Below are 19,878 nucleotides of genomic sequence, written 5' to 3'. Positions count from 1 at the left end.
CATGAATCTACAGCAGGGACACTGACACAGTAACAATGCTGAATGCCTGTTTATTAGCAGCCTCTCTGTTCACAGCCTGCCTCATGACACACAGACCGGTCCATAGCTGCTTCTGGACTGAACATGTACATTAACTACACATGGTCCATTTTAATTTGAGATGATTTCTTTGATTATTTTAACCTGTTCAGATCATTTGCAATGGAAATCAATCATATATATTCGGTGTGTGAGTACTTTTACTTTTAATACTTTAAGTACATTTAAAAGTACTTAAGACTTTTACTTAAGTAGGATTGTTGATGTAGCACTTCTACTTTTACTTGAGTACCAAGCTTCAGTACTTCCTCCACCACTGGTCTCGTTTCCCTTTTTATGGAACCGTTTTCAACTATGAAAACTATGTTCAAAAGTTATCACCTCCCTGTTTGTGTAAAAACATAACAAAAATCATCTGATTGCAGTGTCCTGTTGTATGACCTAATTTCTAACTGTCTGACAGATTGTCTCAAATTTGCCTTAAGAATAGTCAAGTATACAGAGTTCATGGTCCGCTCAATGACTGCAAGGTGTCGAGGTCCCGTGACTGAAAAATAAGCCTAAATCATCAGCCTTACACCGCAGTGCCTGACATTTCTGCTGAAATGCTGATGCCGTGTTTGTATTTACCAGACATGGGGGGTTTAAGTCCAAATTCTAACTTGGTCTAATCTGTCATCAAACGCAGCTCTGTGAACCTCAGTTGTGTGTCCATGTGGTTTTTTTTAGACAGAAGAGTCTCCTGGTCTCCTGGTAACCCTTCAAACAAACTGGACTTGTTCAGTCTTCTTCTTCTTCTGCTGTCACATGAACACTGAGCATGCTCAGTGAGGCACGGAGGCTCTGACATGTAGCTCCTGGGTTTGTGTGTGTGTGTGTGTGTGTTTCTCTGTGTGGTTCTCGGTCTGATCTGGGGGTGAATCTGCTGGGATGTCCACTCCTGTGAAGACCGCCAACTATAAGTAATCTCACTGCCAAAATAAAGTGCTAAAAGTTTTAGGACACCAGCTGTTTGTGCTACATTAATTACTCTCAAATCGCAAACCTTAAATCCTGAATCTCAGGGAATCTGTCAAACTTCCCCCTCATTTTCTTTGGTCACTAAGCCGACAAGTCACACAACTATGACTGGTTATTTTTGATAACCAATCCACCAAATCCACAACTCTCAACTCTCTCAATGTATTGATCTCTGCTGTTTATTATGTGGATACTAGTTCCTTTTTTCCATAAAGAGTTTTTTTTTTAGCAAATTTAGATTTTTCACTTGTGCTCTAGTTTGAGGAAGCTTCTGTGCTGAGCCTGCAGGTAGAACAGGATGGTGAAATTCATTAGGAGGTAAGCACAGACACGTCCCCATGTGTTGTTGTTGTTTTTATGTCTGCCTGACAATAACAGAGATGGCTGAGGATGAGTCGTGTTCAATTTATAGCAGAGGATCCTGTGCTCTAACAGAGTGTTACAGCCTGCAGACTGAATTCAGACGTGCACGGCAAGACACAGCTGAGAAAGTGGATGATCTGTTTGTGCTGAGGACCGCACCTGAGACCCCCAGCAGGTAGCATATGGGTGTACACATATAAACAGTAAATCTTAACTGATGAAAAGGTCCTTACATAAATGCAGGCGTCTCCTCCTGACAGCAGCAGGTTACAGGGGTGCAGCTTGTCCTTATGTACTGTGGGAGACTTGCCCACAGTGAAGCCAGAGGCCACCACCACATCCTGCAGGAAAACACAAGATAAACAACAACAAGTAGAAAATCAGGGATTAAAATAAGAGAGCTGACACAGATAAATATATATATATATGTGTATGTCCTTCTTCCCAGAGGGAGGACAGATTGAAGCAGCAGATGTTGCATCCTGGGAGACATTAAGCAAGACATCACAACAAGCTACAGATAATAAGCTGGTGTGAAAAGTGGAGATTGCCTTTTGTTCGGCGTGTCAGCTGCCCTGGAGACAGCTTTAAAGCCTCTGCTCAGGGCTGACAAAGGGACAGCACAAAGTCTGAATAATCATGTTAGAGAGAAACACAGCCTGACAAGACCTCTGTGATCTAAAGCGGAGCACAGCGGCTCAGGCTACAGTGACTCCCTGCCTTCACCGAGCTTTACAGGGCTTTGAGTTCCATCAAGACGCAGCTGTAGTGAGGCCAAAAAGCACAGTGAGATGCTGCTGAGGGGGATTATCCCTGATGTGTTCACTGTCTCCACCCAGATTCCACTCTGTAAACAACATCGACAGTGCTGCTGTGTACAGATGTGTCAGCGTCAGAGTGGACTGGACTGGGTTGACTCACAGTCACATTAAGTTTAACTGAGTTACTGTAAAGTGTCAGGCCCAAGTCCTCATACGTGAAGAAACAAGCTCCCCGCACATCATCCTCATCATCATCATCATCATCATCATCATCTGTTGTGTCAAGAAAACTTCATACCTGCCTGTCCCACCCTGGATAAGTTTGGCATGGTAACACCATCAGCAGGTTCACACATCTCTCTTCGAATGCAATTCAGAGAGTTTCACTTTCACTTTTAAGTCTCAAAATTTAGCTTCTGTTTCCATGGTAACACTCTGGCTACTGCTGATAGAAAGGGGAACAAACCTGATTTGCCAGTTATTGATAATATTGTGGATGAAGCCTTAAGAAGAGATCAGTGAAAAAGCAAACTGACTTTAAGTCTTTCTTTTTTTTAACTCTTCTGATTATACATCCAGGCATCTCAAAGAAGAAAAGACTGTATGTAGCTCTGAACAAAGTACTCATGGTATCACCCTTTGGTTAGTCTGTGAAGACCAAGGTCATCCAAAAGTTTAACTTCAAGGCAACTAGACTCACAGCTTATTTTTCTGAAGAAGAATCTGTGGTGCTGCTGCTGTGGTGAGGAGTCTATGTTTCATGTGCTTTTAGAATCTCCTTAAAGAGGGATGCCATCAGCCAGAACTAGAGAAATCTGGTCAACTAATTGCAAAAACTGGAAAAAGTAACTCACGAAATGCTGTACTACCAACTGTGCCTAGGAAATAAAATGGACACAGAAGATACACTGATCTCATGATGTCACATATCTGCACGTGCATCCCACTACAGGCACCAAAGAACACCCTCTCAGACAGAAGACACACACGTGTGTCATGCTGGACAGCTACCTACCACCATCTTTTTGGTGACACCGGTGTCCTTAACAGTTGCCAATGGCAGTATAGTAGAGACAAATTGAACATGGGGACTACCTCGCTTTTGGAGTCCAGAGGCTACTATGGGTAACTGCAGTTTTTCAAATCCCCATTTTAGTAACCTGGAAGATACCTGCCTGGAATACTCCAACAGAAGCCAGAACACTGGTGCATGTAAGCATCTTCCTTAGGTTTCAGGATACCTGGAAACTGTTGGGATCATGTATGTATGAATAACCAACATAATCACATTCCATGTAAATGCCTGGATATTCATGCTGCAGCAACTTAGTGGAGATCAAGTGTATCTGAGCATCGTGTTTGTACAGGTGCACTCATTTAGACTCTGGTGTCATCATTGTTGTTCTTATTAAAGCAGCATTAAGTCGATCGGCAGCACCTCCCTGCCAAGAGACAGACCTCATGCAAACGCAGACCCTGAAGCAGCCAGAAAGGTAACAAATGAGCTCCTGGTGATAAACACCTTCATGCTCTTCATTTGTGAAGTGATGCTGCTGCTTGTGTTTAGTTCTGAGGAAAGCTGCGAGCTGCCTGATTATAAACAGGCAGTGTAACTGTAGGGATAAACTGTCAGTACAGACTGTTCCCCTGTATCTTTTATTACTTCAAACCATCAGAGTTCAAACACACAGAATGCAAATGAATTTGTCTCATTCTTCAGATTAATGTTATGCTCATCAGCAAATCACACTCAGCTCATTACCTTATTCAAATCACAAGTTTTGTGATGCAGAGAAATATCATTTCCATCGATGCACTTTGTTTTTAATAGAAATAACATAACACAATCTAAATGACATGACATGAATATTCATCACAAATAGGCTTTAAATATGTTCTTCATTCAGCCCACTGAGACTTCAAGATCTACTTCAAACCCCTCTGCAGATGCACAGTAGCTTAATGACTCAACAACAAACATGCAAACAATTAGAGTGTTTGCTGTAAACAACAACAACAATAAACCTACAACTCACAGCTCTACTGTATTTTATAGATTACCCCTGAATGGAAGGTATGTAATAGGGTTGGGTGATATGTCCAAATTTACAATTGGCTACTGTCATTCAATCAATTGGCCAATATATTAGTGCACATGCACGTGTGGGTTAATTGAAGAGTCCGTGCAGTGGACAGTTCAGTGTTTCAGAAGACATTGATTATATGAACGTTGGGCTGCAACAAACGAGTATTTTTGATACTCGCCAATTATTTTTGGGGTTACTCGAGTACTCGGATCACGCGTAAATGTCATAGTTTTTCCGGCTGCATCTGGCAGCAGGTGGATACCTGCTTTAGGCCGCTGCAGTGTCATTGCTTCAGCCTGCGACCGCCTCCATGCCCGGTGCCAAAAGTGTGTGTGTGTGTGTAAGTGTGTGTGTGTGTGTAAGTGTGTGTGTGTGTGTGTGTGTGTGTGTGTGTGTGTGTAAACGGCTCACCCGCGTTTTGAACCCAGGACCTCTTGCACCCAAAACACTGATCATCCCGCTACGCCACAAGAGAATCTTCCCAGATGACGTCACTAAACGAGTAATCGAGTACTAAATTAGATTCAGCCCTCGAATATTACTCGAGTACTCGAGTAATCGTTGTAGCCCTAGAAGAACAGCAGCTTCACAGGAAGCCTCTAAATAAAACGGATAAAAAAATAGATTGATTTTTAGTCTGTGGTAAAAACTACATAGCAATCTGCAGGTTAAACACATTGCAGTTCCTCATGTGACCACTTGAGGCTGCCACCATCAGTGAGTCAATCCTGTTTGACACCCATGTTAAAAACCTGTTCTGTCTCTACAAATAATCAAACCTGTGTGGGAGAGAGTTTTATAAATATATACATATAATGTACCTGATTAAAATACCTTTGGGCTGATGGTGATACATAATGAGAGGTGTGACCACCAGGATTCAAAGATCAAAGAGACACCCACCCATCTCAAACTCCCACTCAGATGGCAAAGTCCTGAGCCTCCAACAGTGAGCTTCAAAACTGCTCTACAAGAAACATATAGATGCTGCAGCAGAGGCAGCTTGAGACCAGTTTCTCTCTTGTGAAGCCAGATTTCACAACCACAACAACAACAACAACAACAAAACTGCTGCAGATGTCTGATCCGTCCAAGTACCACGAGTGTGTCTATTTGCAAAAAATAAGAGTAAAATATAAAAAAAACATTGCTTCAACTGAGAACTTTATACTAATAAAACTCATAACTGAACAACTTTACTGCCTACCCCATGTGCTTTGAGCATATGACTGCAGAGCACTCTACATTTGTCCAGAAACAGGTGAACTTGTGAGTGTGGAGTTTTTGTTAACACGTCATTAAGTCAAGATAAAAAAATGAATGCCCCCATCTGTTTTTAAATAAGACATCAGTCCCTTTTGGGAGAGATGATTCTCAATGCTGTCTGGCAAGTGAAGGAGCGTGTGAACTCCGTCAGGGTGTGTTAACGCTCGGGTGACACAGGAGGAGAGAAAAAGAAACAGAAAATAACTCAAACTGTAAATTGTATTCAGCAGCCACACACCCCCTCATCATCATCATCATCATCATCAGGCGCAGCATGTGACACGTGGTTCCTCAGCTCAGACCTGATCAGTGTTGGCACATCTTTAGATCATCGTGGTTCCAGATGTTATAAAGTCATGACTGTGGAGCCTACCTCTTGATTGACAGCTTGACTGAAGCTCTTGGCCAGCGCTCCAAACAGGACCACATTCATGGATATGTTCTGAGTCGAGGCATTTGTGGGGGGGTTTTCCTCTGAAAAATTACAGATACACATTTGTGTCCATGAATTTCTGAGGGAAAACAAACCAATTGCTGCATTTTGAATATTCAGTTCTATTTCTTTGTCTTATGATCCTTAACACAGTATTGTAGAGCCTGGAACTAGGTGAATATTTCAAGAACTTGTGTGAAGTTCCCCAAGGCTCTATTCTTGGGTTTCTTGCATTTACATCATGCATTATATTTGTGCTTCCACAGGTGCAAACAGAAGCACTGCAGGAGGAGGAGCTCTTCTCATCCATGTCTCTTAGGCCCCGTTCACACTGGAGAAAGTCATTCCAGCTAGAGTAGGATTGAGCCCAGACAGCCTTTAAGCTGGATGCGTTCAGACCTATTTTCAAATCTGGCTAGCACACACTTGTGTCCGCACTCAATCCGGCTTCATCCATCATGTTTGCTGTCTTCCAAACCACTAGGTGGCGCCTCGTAATATACAGAGTCTGTTCACGCCACACGTAGGACCGCGTGTGCGCATGCGTCATGCGTTTTTTTGTCCCGTGTCGCGCCCCGTGAACCGGAAGTAGCACATCGCTAACCGGAAGTAGCGTGTCGCTAACCGGAAGTAGCGTGTCGCTAACCGGAAGTAGCATGTCGCTAGCCGGATTCGCTCGCCACATTTGCGTTCACACCTGAGCCACATTTGAGCCAATCCAGTTTGATTTCAAGCCGGCTAGATCCACCCTCGAGAGGTGGATCTAGCCGGCTTGAAATCAAACTGGATACAGCCGGATTCGAGGCGTTCACACTCAGAAAAAAACACATCCGGATTGATCTGGATGCGGCCGAATCCTGCTTAAGCCACATTTTTTCCCCAGTGTGAACGGGGTATTAGGCCCCGTTCACACTGGAGAAAGTCATTCCAGCTAGAGTAGGATTGAGCCCAGACACATTTTTTCCTAAGGCCCCTAAGGCCCCGTTCACACTGGGGAAAAAAATGTGGCTTAAGCAGGATTTGGCCGCATCCAGATCAATCCAGATGTGTTTTATTCCGAGTGTGAACACCTCCAATCCGGCTGAATCCAGTTTGATTTCAAGCCGGCTAGATCCACCCTCGAGAGGTGGATCTAGCCGGATTGGCTCAAATGTGGCTCAGGTGTGAACGCGAATGTGGCTAGCAAATCCAGCTAGCCACATTATTAGCCATATTACGAGGCGCCACCTAGTGGTTTGGAGAACAGCAAGCACGCTGGATGAAGCCGGATTGAGTGCGGACACAACTGTGTGCTAGCCAGATTTGAAAATAGGTCTGAACGCATCCAGCTTAAAGGCTGTCTGGGCTCAATCCTACTCTAGCTGGAATGACTTTCTCCAGTGTGAACGGGGCCTTAGTGACTGGACAAACACATAAAATTCAGCCTCCATCTCTTTAGTGGTTGTATACACCGTAACCAGACATGATTACAGTCAAGTGTCGAAATGCAGGAAACAAACAAACAGAAAGTCAACACAGCGGCACAGAAAGCCCATCACTGACTAGTATTTTGTGCACACAATAAGATTAGTGTGATGTGTCCAGTAACACACTGTGATATCAGCAAGCTTGTGGGTAAGATTAAGCATTAACAGGGTCAGTGTTAGGTAAACGTTGTGTTTATATATTATATTATATACAAAAATACATAATTCAAAAAGGACAGCTTTACTAAATATGAAGCCAGAGAAAAATCCAAAACACAAAACACCCAAACTATAACAAAACCATACACATAACAAAAAAACAACCACAAAATAAAAGCAATGCTGGAAACACGGCAGTGAACACAACAAGCCACGGGACACGGGACACGGGACAGACAAAGACCATGAGGAGCACGGGACTTCAATACACAATGGACAGAAAAATCAGGAGGGGGCAGGCAATTAAGGAGGGAAACACAAGAGGAAGTAAAACAAACACACACAAGCAAACTAGAGTTTCAAAATAAAACAGAAAGTAGACTAAAACAGGGCAATAGAGAGACATACATTAAAACAACTGAAAACCAAAACCACCAAAACAAGACCAGGAACCATGGCAGTTTACAAAAAAACCCACATTTTACCTACCATAATCATGTGTTGTTAACCAGCTGGAAAATTGTGATGAATGATTGTTTCCCACAACTGAAATGCTGACCTCATATTACAGTTTCTGGTGAGGACAGGCAGCACTTAAACCACGTACAGTGTATGAGACGTAAAAGGTACGGAAGCGCTGAACTGCCACAGTAGAAAAAAAAATTTAATCACTATCTCGTTATAACGTCAAATGCTATCACGTTATAACGACATATTATCTCGTTATAACGTCAAACCGTATCTTGTTATAACGAGAAGGAAGGCGAAATGAAGCTACCTCCAGAGGGTCGGTCTCATTCTTTCTTCTGAACAGTCCCATGCATTTTACAAAACCTTCTGAGTGTCCGCATACTGATCACAGTATCGTCCACTGTGCGCAGTAAGGACAGAATCTCCCCATGTCTTAATCCAAGCATGAAATAGAACTTAATTAAATCTTGTAAATGTGTCATTTTCCGATGTGAGCAGCAAACCGGTTAGGTTAGGCTACTTATAAACAGTTCATTTTTTATTACAGCAATAAAAAGTATCTCGTATAACGAGATACGGTTTGACGTTATAACGAGATAATATGTCGTTATAACATGATAGCATTTGACGTTATAACGAGATAGTGATTAATTTTTTTTTTCTACTGTGGTAGTTCAGCGCTTCCGTACAAAGGCGATAACAACACATAATCAGGAATTATTTTAGTTTTATATTAACATCCTTGTTCTCGAGGATGGAAGGAAGAACCCTGAATATCCATCAGATCTATGATTAATTTAACGTCCAGGCAACTGTCAACAATAGTAAAGTCGCTTATTACAGTGACTACAGCAGGACTGTAGCATGTCCATCAGGGTGGGTGTGTGCCATCACAATGTCAATCCGCACACAAGTAGGATCAGATTTAACATGCAACAAGCATGAGCTAAGCTCTGCAACTGAGATTTGAAATAAGGTTACCTGGTGCCTGAAAAGCAGGGGAAGGTTACTATAAGACAGCGAAACTGATCGTCAGTGTTTGAAATTAACGTCACACTTATTTAAAAACAGGCACCCAGCCAAAGGCAGGCACACACTGAAAGCCAACACACACACAAAAGGAAAGCAGAACACATGTCCGAGTGTTACCTTGGATGATGATTTTCAGGATAAAACTGTCTGCTGATCCTGACACCAGCGGGCCTTTGTGGACCACTTTCCCCTGGAAATAAAAAAAAAAAACAACACATGAGACCTGAAGACAAACTGAAAAGCATTTGGCTCAGAATTCCACAGTGAGCCTGTCAGCTGATCAAAGCCGCATCAGAAAGCTGAGCGGTGTTGATACCAGCCTCTGCGAAATGAGCTGCAACACAGAAGGTGATCATTCTACCGCTTTGGTTTTTCATAAATGTTTTCCAGCAGTGTTCTAATCAAAAACAAGAAAAAGGAAAACTGGGTGGAGGTGAAGAGACGGAGGCAGGTGACAGATGAATGAAAGTGGTTGGATATCAGTGCAGGTAATAAAAAATAAAAGAAAGAAAATCCACAAAGACGTATTATCTACCTTATCTTTCCTCTCCTATTTGTTGTGTTTGTGATACGAACATGTCGTATCACACAGTCAAAAACTAAAGATGAACTAAAAAAAAGCCAAAATATCTGTTTTTAAATGCAGCCAATCTGAATCTGGCAACTGCAGTCAGGATGTTAGAAGCTAATGGCAGAGAAGCTAATCCCAGTCAGAGCACCAGCAGCTCTCCTGCTGTGGTTACAGCTGCTGTACCCCCCTGAGCCATCTCAGCTGTCAGACAGAGAGAAATATTAGAACCTAAAACAACAATTCTGGTGCAAAAGTAAACTCAGTCTTTTGAGTTGTTTAATAGGCAGGAGAAGGAGTCATCATCATCATAACCTCTCCTTATCTGCAGGGTTAACTCCTGCTTTGTATTTCTCAACGCTGCTCCAGTCACATCCCTCCTCCAATGTGGTGGTAAACAAACCTTGACTATCTTGTCTTTGGAGTTGGTGCTGGTGCTGATGAGTGAAATGGGAATCCTGGTCAGGTGTGCTGGTACCTGAGCCCCGGTTCCCCCCGACAGCAGGTGGACAGACATGGCATCAAGGTGACCTGAGACATACATATCAAAAAATGAGATTGACACACAAAGTGAATATCGGTGGTTTCAGGCTTAAATCTATTATCAGTTTAATGACATATGGCTGCTGACACTGATTCCATCTGTGATCTCTGGTTTAAAGTCCAGCTGAACTCTCCACTGCCACAGACGACTCATTATCAGGCTAAAGTTCTGACAGGAAACACCAGATCCATGTCGACAGCGCAGCGGGAGGGTTAAAGTCTGTGAGGCGTTTCAGAGAGAAACCCAGGAAAGTGTTGTCCATGTTCCCAGCAGGTAGCACATTGCTTCCTGTCAGAGCTTGTTAGTTTGATTTCAGGCAGATTTGACTGGCGAGTCCCTCTGTGGTACCTCGCCGACCGAGGGCGGCGTAGTGGGAACAGCCTGCAAGGCAGACGAGCCGCTCGGTCGACCGTAAAGTCAGCCACTCAGTCAGGCAGAAAAACCAAGCCAGGAAAAGAAACAAAATCAAATAAAGCTCTGTGGTTTAGGCCGGAGGGGAGGAGCCCGAGGCCGGCGAGTGATTCATTCATGAGTTCAGAGCTGCTCTGTGGTTTAAAGGCTCACCTACACCTACAGGTTTATCATCAGCCTGGACAGCAGCGCTCCAGCTCATCTGGGAGCTTAGATCAAACACGTAGATTAGCGTGTCATTCGGGAGTCGCAAAAACACATGAACAACCTGCACGCTCTGCTCAGGGGCTGGACACAGATTATACAGAAACTGCAGAGGACAAAAAGGTCACACGAGCCTCGGCTCACGTGTTCTTAATTAAAGCTTTTTTCACAAAGTTGTAAGAGGTTGCTGCATTAAGGTCATCAGCTCTTTTAGGATATATTTACAACCAAAGAAACGAAAAGATTCACAGCATCCTGCTGGCACTGACACAGAGCAACCTGAGACAACAGCCTGAGAAACAATGGACGCAGCACCTCATCTTCAGCATCCTGTAGCTGCTTCAGACAGCCGCAATCCTCCCCACAAAGCAACAACACAGAGCCCACTGGTGGGCTGTAAACAGTCAGCTGATCCCCCACGGTGGGACGGCAGCTGATCCCTGCCAAATGTCGAACAGGCCACCCGAGCAGTCGGCACTCGGCAGCCTTCTTGTTCCTACAAGCATCACCAAAACCCCGCCACTCAGTTGCTCCAGGACTCTCATTAACACAGAGGGTGAGTCAAGTTCATCCAGACAGGACTGCTCATGCCGGCTGTGAGGGGACACGGGACAGACAGCGGCTTGCTGCTGAACCATCCGCACAATGTGGCAGCTAGGACCACGCAGCAGACATGACTGACGGGTCAGAGGATGCTCAGCAGTCACACACAAGATAAAGTGACAAGAGGCAAACACGGCATGCTACCCAGCTGGGGAATTTGTAAATCCATTGAAAATGCAGATACATGTATTTCTAACCATTAATCCCTGGTTCAGCTTCTTGGTTTTCATCGTTCCAGTGGCTACTCCAAAGTCTGGACAGTCTGTTTGATTCTTTAAACCTTTTTCCTTCATGACGGCTTCCACACGCTTGGCATTCTAGTAGTTGTAAAGTGTATACAACATGTTAAATTGTTCTGTCACATCAGATTAGATGATGGAAAAAATAGTTAATTTACATCAATAAAACCAGACATTGTGTACGAGCTGCAGCATGTAGTGACCCTGGACTACATTGCCCTTAGGAATTGGTAGACACCAGAAACAGGACTCATCAAGTCAGATGAACACAAATATGACTGTAAATTAGCTCTGTGCCACGTTACATGGTCTGCCCACAGTCCACAGAGAAACAAAGAGCGCTCGCATGTTTAATTGATGTTTTACCATCTCCAATTTGCCACAGTACACTCGTTAATTATGGATAGAGACGAACTCAAACACACACAGCTCTGTAACCTAAAGGTTTATTTTCTACAACATAAACCCTCCAGCTGCCACAGGCGTGCGCTCCGGCAGCTTCACCTATTGAAAATTGCAAAATAAAAAAAGAATTCCACAGCGCTCAGCAGGTGATTCTGGGTGTTTTTATCAGGGCAGGAGCAGCTTGTGAGCACAGAGAGGCGGGAGTGTGTCAAGAGGGAGCCGTACAGCAGCGCTCAAAGAAGCCCATTTATTAAAACCATTTAAAACCACACTTCAGCACCGAGTCACAGGCTCTCTGTGGACCGGAGCGGGAAAACACAACCTACAGACACAGACGGGCCCTGGACACATCCTCTCCTATTGTTATATATTACACTTCCTCTCCAGGTTAAAAAAAACTCACCTCTTCACACGACATACCCCTGAGTATAAAGCCTGGTTACAGACGTCTGGGTCACTCACAATAGTATAAAATAAACAAAATACTTGAAATTACTTATTAAAAGGGAACTTCACCAACAACACTGCTGTTCTGCAGTTTAATTACAACATATTTAAATGTAAAGTTTAAATTTGATAATCTGCCAATTCACTAAACATCACTGCTGTCAGTTTAAAGCTGTACAGAAACAAGGGGTTCGTGCTTGGATAAAAATGTTTCCTCTAGAGCTAAATGTTTTGTGGAAAATATCTAATTGCAAACATGTAATGGCACAACAAGACTAAACCCTGGGTCAGGCGTGGCCGTCCCTCCATCTCCCCTGCAGCCTCAGGCTGACCTCTCACATCAATTTTCAGCATCATTTATGGGATGTTAACCACGCATCCAACATGCAACACGATAATGTGTTGACTCATAAGAGCACAAATTAGCATACAGACACTATACGCAGGGCTCTAGAGGGCGACCATTTTGGTCGCACATGCGACCTAATTTCTCGATGGTGCAACTAAAACATATCTGAGGTTGTACTGCTGCGACCAGCTGTTAGAGGGACAAAAATCGACGTGACTTGTGGTAAATCAATCAGTGATAGTGAAGGGCGGGACCCCCGTGTGTGTGTGTTCCAGAAGAAGAAGAAGAAGAAGACGGAGGTTCTGCGCAGAGAGCTTGTAACATACTCTGAGAACAGAGGAATCTGTTCGAGTTTCGGCCCGGACTTTTTATACTTTACAAGAAGTTCCAAATGCCACTTTATTTTGTGGCAAGAATGATTCCATTCATGATCGTTAATTAGGAAACAAGCCTCTCAAGTTTCACTCCAGACTTCAGCACTTCAGCTATTCCTAATACGTGTAACATTTTTAAGTAGTTTTGAATAATATTTGGCTCTCTGTCCTCGCTGCCTCAGCAGTGCGTGGCCCATGCATGGTGAGTTTGAGTGAGACAGAGAGAAACAGTGTGGTGTTTCCTGAGCACCACCACAGCCATAGTTCCTATCTGGACTACATGGTAGGAGTTTGAAGTCTTTTGCCTCCCTGTTTTCACAGACATGGTTTAGAGACAGAGATCTGAATGCCTCCATTCAGATCTCCTAGTTTGGTGCAGTAAGGCTCTCTGTGGTGTCTGCTTAATGATGTTTACATGGACTCTGTGTTGAGTTCCTTCTCCTCACTGGTAGAGCAGTGGATTGACTCCACAGTTTTGAATATAAAATCACAAAACAGTTCCTTAATCTCCTTCTACACTGATTTAATGGCACTTAAGTCACTAAACACAAATGTAGAACTACTAACAAGACCACATCATTAAAAACACTGCACAAACACTCCACTCCAGCACCGGTTCATCTGAAAACTTCTCTTTAGAACCTGATAAAATGTGACATTCTGTGCAAGCAGAAGCAGATTTATTTCAAGAGCTGCTGACTGTAAGTCAGTTAATGTTTTTTTTATTGGTATAATAGAGAATATTAAAGGTTTTAATGAAGTCAGTCAGAGTCACTGGGGGCAAAAGCTGTCAGATAAGGCCGCAGAATGAGAAAGGCTGCAATTACTGTATCACAAAAGATGAAAAGCTGGCAGACATTTCTGATGCCTTACAGCAATATATCAATGAAAGATTACTGTGGAATTAAATGACAGTCTATTACAGTAAAAAGGGGAAAGCCTGACACATGATTTATTCATTAAGCTCTACATCCCTACATTCCATCTGATCTGTAATTTCTGATAATGATAAGACAGCAACAGACTATCATCATGAGTGATTCTTAGGTTTTACTACAATGCCCCAGTGTCAGAAAATCAAGTAAGACAGCCGAAGATGTGGATTAATCCATCCTGTCAAACCTCAGCCAATCAGGATGAAGTGAGGCGGTGGGTAAAACAAGCATGTCAGATGGAGAGTGACAGCTATGTTGAGACGCTGCCTTGCAGGAGTTTTCTTCCCCCCTACACACACACATCTCTGACAAACAGGAACTGAGTGTAAAAATCACAAACCATCCTCTCTGTTCGTTCAGCCGATGCCTGCAGCGTTTGCCAATCCTTATTTGCTGCACATTTGCATAATCTTTGTCTTTTTTTATGTGAGGGAGAGGATGAGACTTTCAGAAGAAGAACCCTAAAAAAACTAAGTACCAGAATAGATGTAGAGAGGGCGGAGTGAGCTCTATTGTGTTTCTGAATCAGCAGCTGACCAAAATATAGTACTGTTATATTTTACTGCTTACAGTATTCCAGTTATATATGACTACCATTTTTCACTTGAGTTTTTATTTTATTTGCTTGCTGTTTTATCTTACCTTATTTTATACTTCTAACCTGTTACTATTTCTGATCATGCATGGAGGATAAAGGCTCTGGAATGTAAGCAATTTCCCCCTGGGATTAATAAAATATTTCTGATTCTGATTATGACTTTCTGTTCCATTCTTCTTTCACCTGAACCGTCGTATAAAACTGATACCTCAAACTTAATCCCACCAAACAGACTGAACGTGCAAGGAAAAGCAGAAGTAAACAGCAAGTGAAAACAGACTTAAGGGCAAACGTGTAATGGCACAACAAGACTAAACCCTGGGTCAGGCGTGGCTGTGCCTCCATCACCCCTGCAGCCTCAGGCTGACCTCTCACATCAATCCTCAGCATCATTTATGGGATGTTAACCACGCATCCAACATGCAACAAGATGGCCACGATAATGCGTTGACTCATAAGAGCACAAATTAGCATATGGACACTATATGGGACACAGCATCTGTCTTTGAGGTCCATAAATAACAGAATAAAACACAGAATATACTATATGTGGCAGGCCAGATGCAGCATCAACACGAGCTGCCCCACTTTTTCTCCAGTATTTCATTTCCAGCACCTACAAATAATACCTTCTGTAGTAACTTTGGTTTTAATATCCACATTGAGAAACATAAAAATAGTTTGTTTTGATAGCGAGTGTGTTTAGTTGTCAAAGATTTCAAATTAAAATGGGCGCCAGCTGAGCAACTTTACAGCTGCAACACTTTACAAATAAATTACAAATTTTGTCCAAACAATTATGACAATAAAATTGCAAGATCACATTTTTAGATTGTTCGTTTTTCCTACATATTTGTGTGGAGAGATGGCTTGTGTGTGTTTCTTAGCTTCCTGTGGTTCTGCTCAGCATGACACCAGCCACAGCCTGGTTTTCATTTTTTTTTTTTACTCCAACCAACAATTTTTCAAGTGAAAAGGATGAAGAAAAATTGGCAGGTGATCTTTTTTTAATGCAGCAGCCACAGCCACATGAAAGCAAAATGTCCTCACCCCCTCACACAGCTGTCCAGCAGGAGGCCGCCAGGGTCACACACTGTGTGATCTATCCCACAGTGAGTGGCCGCCACTTCAAAAGCATGAGGCAGCGCTGGACTTTTAGCACTCACAGATGGATGGACATGGGATGAGCAAGCGCATAAATACTGGCAGCAGCTCTGAGCAAGAATAGAAATCAAAAAGGGGGAATTCAGAAGTTGAGACAAAGGCTGATGAGTTACTACGTCCTATTCATTATGAATGCAGTGGAGAGATGCAAATAAATTCAAAGATACACATGTTCCTTTTTTTTCTGATCCGATTCTTGAAGATAACATTAATTTGTAGGATCAGGGCGTCACTAAGTTTAAGCAGCTTTGTTTGGATTCAAACCAAGCGGCAACCTTCGGGACTCAAAGTTGAAGCCCATGCGGAAGTGTCAAAACTTGTAATTCACGCTGCAACAGCTGGGGGCTGGCTCCAAAAGCGAGTAATTTCCCATAGACTCCCATGTTAAAATGGCCGACTTCACAGCAGAAATTAACATGTTTACAGCCTGGTACAAAAAACCACTCTGGTCTCAGATGATAGGTTCTCTTCTAGTGTCAATTGTACGGGGGGTGAATTTTTTTACAACCCACTCGTTTCAATTGTATTCGGACTTAAAATTACGCATAATTATGGGCGTTGCCGCTTGAGTGACAGACAGTTGATGTATCACAACGTGAGTTTCCTGCTTCCACGATCGCCCGCCCCCCTAAACCCTGCTCGTGCTCCCCCTCTTTGTCCATATTCGGAGTTTTAGTTGACGTGACGCTGCCAACATGGCGGCGGTCATCACGTCCCGGAACCTCCCACCGAGCCTCAAAACGGCTCTTCAGAAACAAACGGGTGACGTCACGGAAGCTCTGTCCATAGTTTTTACTGTCAATGATTCAAACACACATTAGCCGTTTTATGTTTGTATATATTAGATTCACTAATAATTTAAAAAGTCTGGGGTCACCAGGCCAGTTCTACAGCTTCTCTGATCATAACAGTTCAGCTGTGCTAACATCATTTCACAGGAGTTTTCTAACGATCAATGAGCCTTTTTAACACGATTAGCTAACACAATGTAGCATCAGAACACAGGGGTGATGGCTGCTGGTGCCTCTGTATACCAGTGTTAATTTTGTTGACGAATCATTTTCGTCATAGTTTTCGTTAACGACCTTTTTTTGCTGATAAAAATGAGACGATAACTAAATAAAAACTAACGCACGGTGCCAAAAACGAAGACGAAATGTATTGACACTTTCGTCAACGAATAAAAACGAGACGATAACTAAATAAATAAATAAATAAATAAATAACTAAATAACACACGGCGCCAAAAACGAAGACAAAATGTATTGACACTTTCGTCAACGAATAAAAACGAGACGAAATTATTGATGGAGACGAGATCCAATCAGAGCAGATTTTGTTTGTGGAAAGGGAGGGACGAATCAGGAGACGGCGGCAGAGAGCCAATCAGAAGTGGTCTCTCTGTGTAAGGACGTTACCCCGCGATGCTGGAAGAAGGCGTCCTCATGCATGGTCACACAACACAGGAGAAGAACAGACACACGGACACGTTTGATGTCAAGACAAACAGGACGGTTCAAACCGTGTGGAGCGACGATCAGCGGTAAAAACACAACAAACCTGAAGCGACGTTTGCAGACGAGTCGTCTTAACTTCCGCTCAAAGATACACGTGACAAAATCTATAAATCAAGACACTGCTGATGGTTTTACAGCATGCGACCTGTTTCTGAGTTGTCACTGAAGTGTTTTGCTGTAGTTATGGAGGATTCATGAAGAAGGTCATGACTGAACAGTGTATTCAGGGAGAGCAGCTCACTGTTCACTGCTGCTTTTGTGAAAAGATCATAGCAATAAAATAAAGAGGTGTTTGTTTCAAATAACACAAGTTAAAGCTGTGCCTGTTTTATTGCACTTCAAACCTTAATTATTTCATGAAAAATATATATCATAGAATTTTAGTCGACTAAATCCACGGCAGATTTAGTCGACTAAAATTATTTACTTTTAGATCTACTGATAGTTTTTGAGAAGTGACAGAGCAGCTACCTGACGTCATTTACACAGAAACATGCAAATTAGTGTCAATGTAAAAACAAATCGTGATAAAATCGAGATCGTGATTTTATCATTAAAGAATCGTGATATAACATTTTTGCCATATCGCCCACCCCTACCTTAAAGTGTTGTAAAGTGGCTGCTGCACGGGGTGATGACTGCCTCTGCTGTTTAAGAGTTAATCACTAATATGTTACTAAGACTGACTTTAAAGCAGACAAGCTGCAGCACAGACAGAGCAGGTCAACATAACTACATCTGTAATACTCCTCCTCTCCTGTCACAGACAGCTTCAGCTAACGTCACATCACAAGTGAGTTCACTTTGCTAGTTAGCATGTTAGCAAACATACAGCAACTTAGCTAGCCTTTGCTAGCACAGAGCTATGGTCGTTTCAGCACATCGTTACTGACCATGATACAAGTCAAGGTAACTGTGTGTTTATGTCAGTAACATGGAAAACTCTGTATGTATATGTTAGACGAACCTCCATTAAAAAAACACCAGATTATAAACTTCATAGATTCTCTACAACCACACATAAACATTGGAATATGCACTACATGTGTACAGTCTAATGGTCAACACGGCGAACATTAATTAATCAATATAGATACGTTATGATAATAATAATCTTCATATTGATTTTGGTCCGCAAACGTTGGAAATGAGTGTGATTGGTGAAGCAGGGAAGACAAATAACCGCTTTATCAATAATCTAGATGTACTTTTAATCAGAAAATAAGCAGTTTGCGTTTTCTGCATACAAGCCGAAGTGTGGAGGAACGTGTAAAGATGATTAAATCGTCCAAACAGCACAGCGAATGACCTGCAGACCCCACAGCAAGCGACGTAAACTAAAACGCTGAGATCTGTAGATCGGGTTAGATAATCTGAGTTAATCTGCCACAGAACAAACTTCTGCAAACTGTTGAGCACTGAGTGAAGTCAGCGACAGACTGAGGACAAGTGTAATCGTGGCCACAAGGAGACATCGGACTCCAGGCTGGTAATAAAGGAGGAAAACTTACGGCTGCAGAAGCGCTGTTAGTTTTCCCTCGCCTTCGATTTGACAGAGCCGAAGTGGCGACGCACATGCGCACAAGAACCAGGCAGCGAGCACAGTGCATTCTGGGTAATGAAGTCCTGCTGTATCTAGTGCTTTTAAAGACTAGTTTTTCTCAGGTTTTCTCTGGTCCTGGAGCAACAAATGTTTTTTTTTTCACTTTAATGCTAAACAGAATGTAAAGATTTATGACAACTCCGTCTTTTTAGTGGTATCCATATGCATATTAACCATTTAAACTGAAAACTGCTCATTATTGTTAAACTTCATCTCAACACACTGACAGCAGCTTCTTCACAGATCCACTCAGCAGTGTGTGACAACTCTTTTCTGTTGTGGCAGTCTGACAGCTGAGGTCCAGTGAGGGAAAGAGACGAGACACTGAAATCAGGCAGGTCCAGACCTGCCAGACTCTGGCAGGTCTGGACCTGCAACCACTGGACGTGACAGCAGAGGACTATGGAGTGGACTTCACACTATATGACTCCCCCTGCCTCCTCCCCAGCACTCCATCTTGCCAGGAGTCAAAATGATGTCAGCCGGTGGAGTGCAGATGCTGCTGGCATTAAAAAGCCATGCTGGAAGATCTCTCAGCACCGCTGAAAGCCTGGTCTGAGGTGACATCCTCAAGTGCTCATCAGCTGCTATTGTTCCAGTTGTACTCACTACTTTTTGATAAAGGCTTTGTCATATTCTGGGAATCAGTCCTATAACATTATGTTTTTACTTCTCTCTATAATATCCAGTGGTGGGAAGTAACTAAGTATTTGTACTTCGCTACTGTACTTAAGTACATTTTTATGTAAGTAAAAATAATACTTATACTACTATGCTATACTTTTACTCCATTACATGTTGCAACTGTTATCTGTACTTT

The 19,878-nt window shown here is 42.8% G+C and overlaps 1 protein-coding gene across 1 annotated transcript in view; it reads right to left on the bottom strand.

Annotated features, from left to right (window-relative positions):
• Nucleotides 1-19,086, bottom strand: part of pot1 (protection of telomeres 1 homolog) — a 46,683-nt gene extending 27,597 nt beyond the window's left edge. Inside the window, exons 1-5 of the mRNA XM_028431946.1 lie at nt 18,967-19,086; nt 10,069-10,196; nt 9,215-9,287; nt 5,910-6,010; nt 1,656-1,763 (exon numbers count right to left, since the gene is read on the bottom strand). Coding sequence (XP_028287747.1) covers nt 1,656-1,763; nt 5,910-6,010; nt 9,215-9,287; nt 10,069-10,182 — 396 coding nt within the window. The 5' untranslated portion in view covers nt 10,183-10,196; nt 18,967-19,086. The remainder of the gene's footprint in view (nt 1-1,655; nt 1,764-5,909; nt 6,011-9,214; nt 9,288-10,068; nt 10,197-18,966) is intronic.
• Nucleotides 19,087-19,878: the final 792 nt, after the last annotated feature.

The sequence above is a fragment of the Parambassis ranga genome, chromosome 19, assembly GCF_900634625.1.
Source record: "Parambassis ranga chromosome 19, fParRan2.1, whole genome shotgun sequence".
NCBI lineage: Eukaryota > Metazoa > Chordata > Actinopteri > Ambassidae > Parambassis > Parambassis ranga.
The sequence above is the reverse complement of the archived record's forward strand: the minus strand, read 5'-3'. Positions and strand labels throughout refer to the sequence as shown.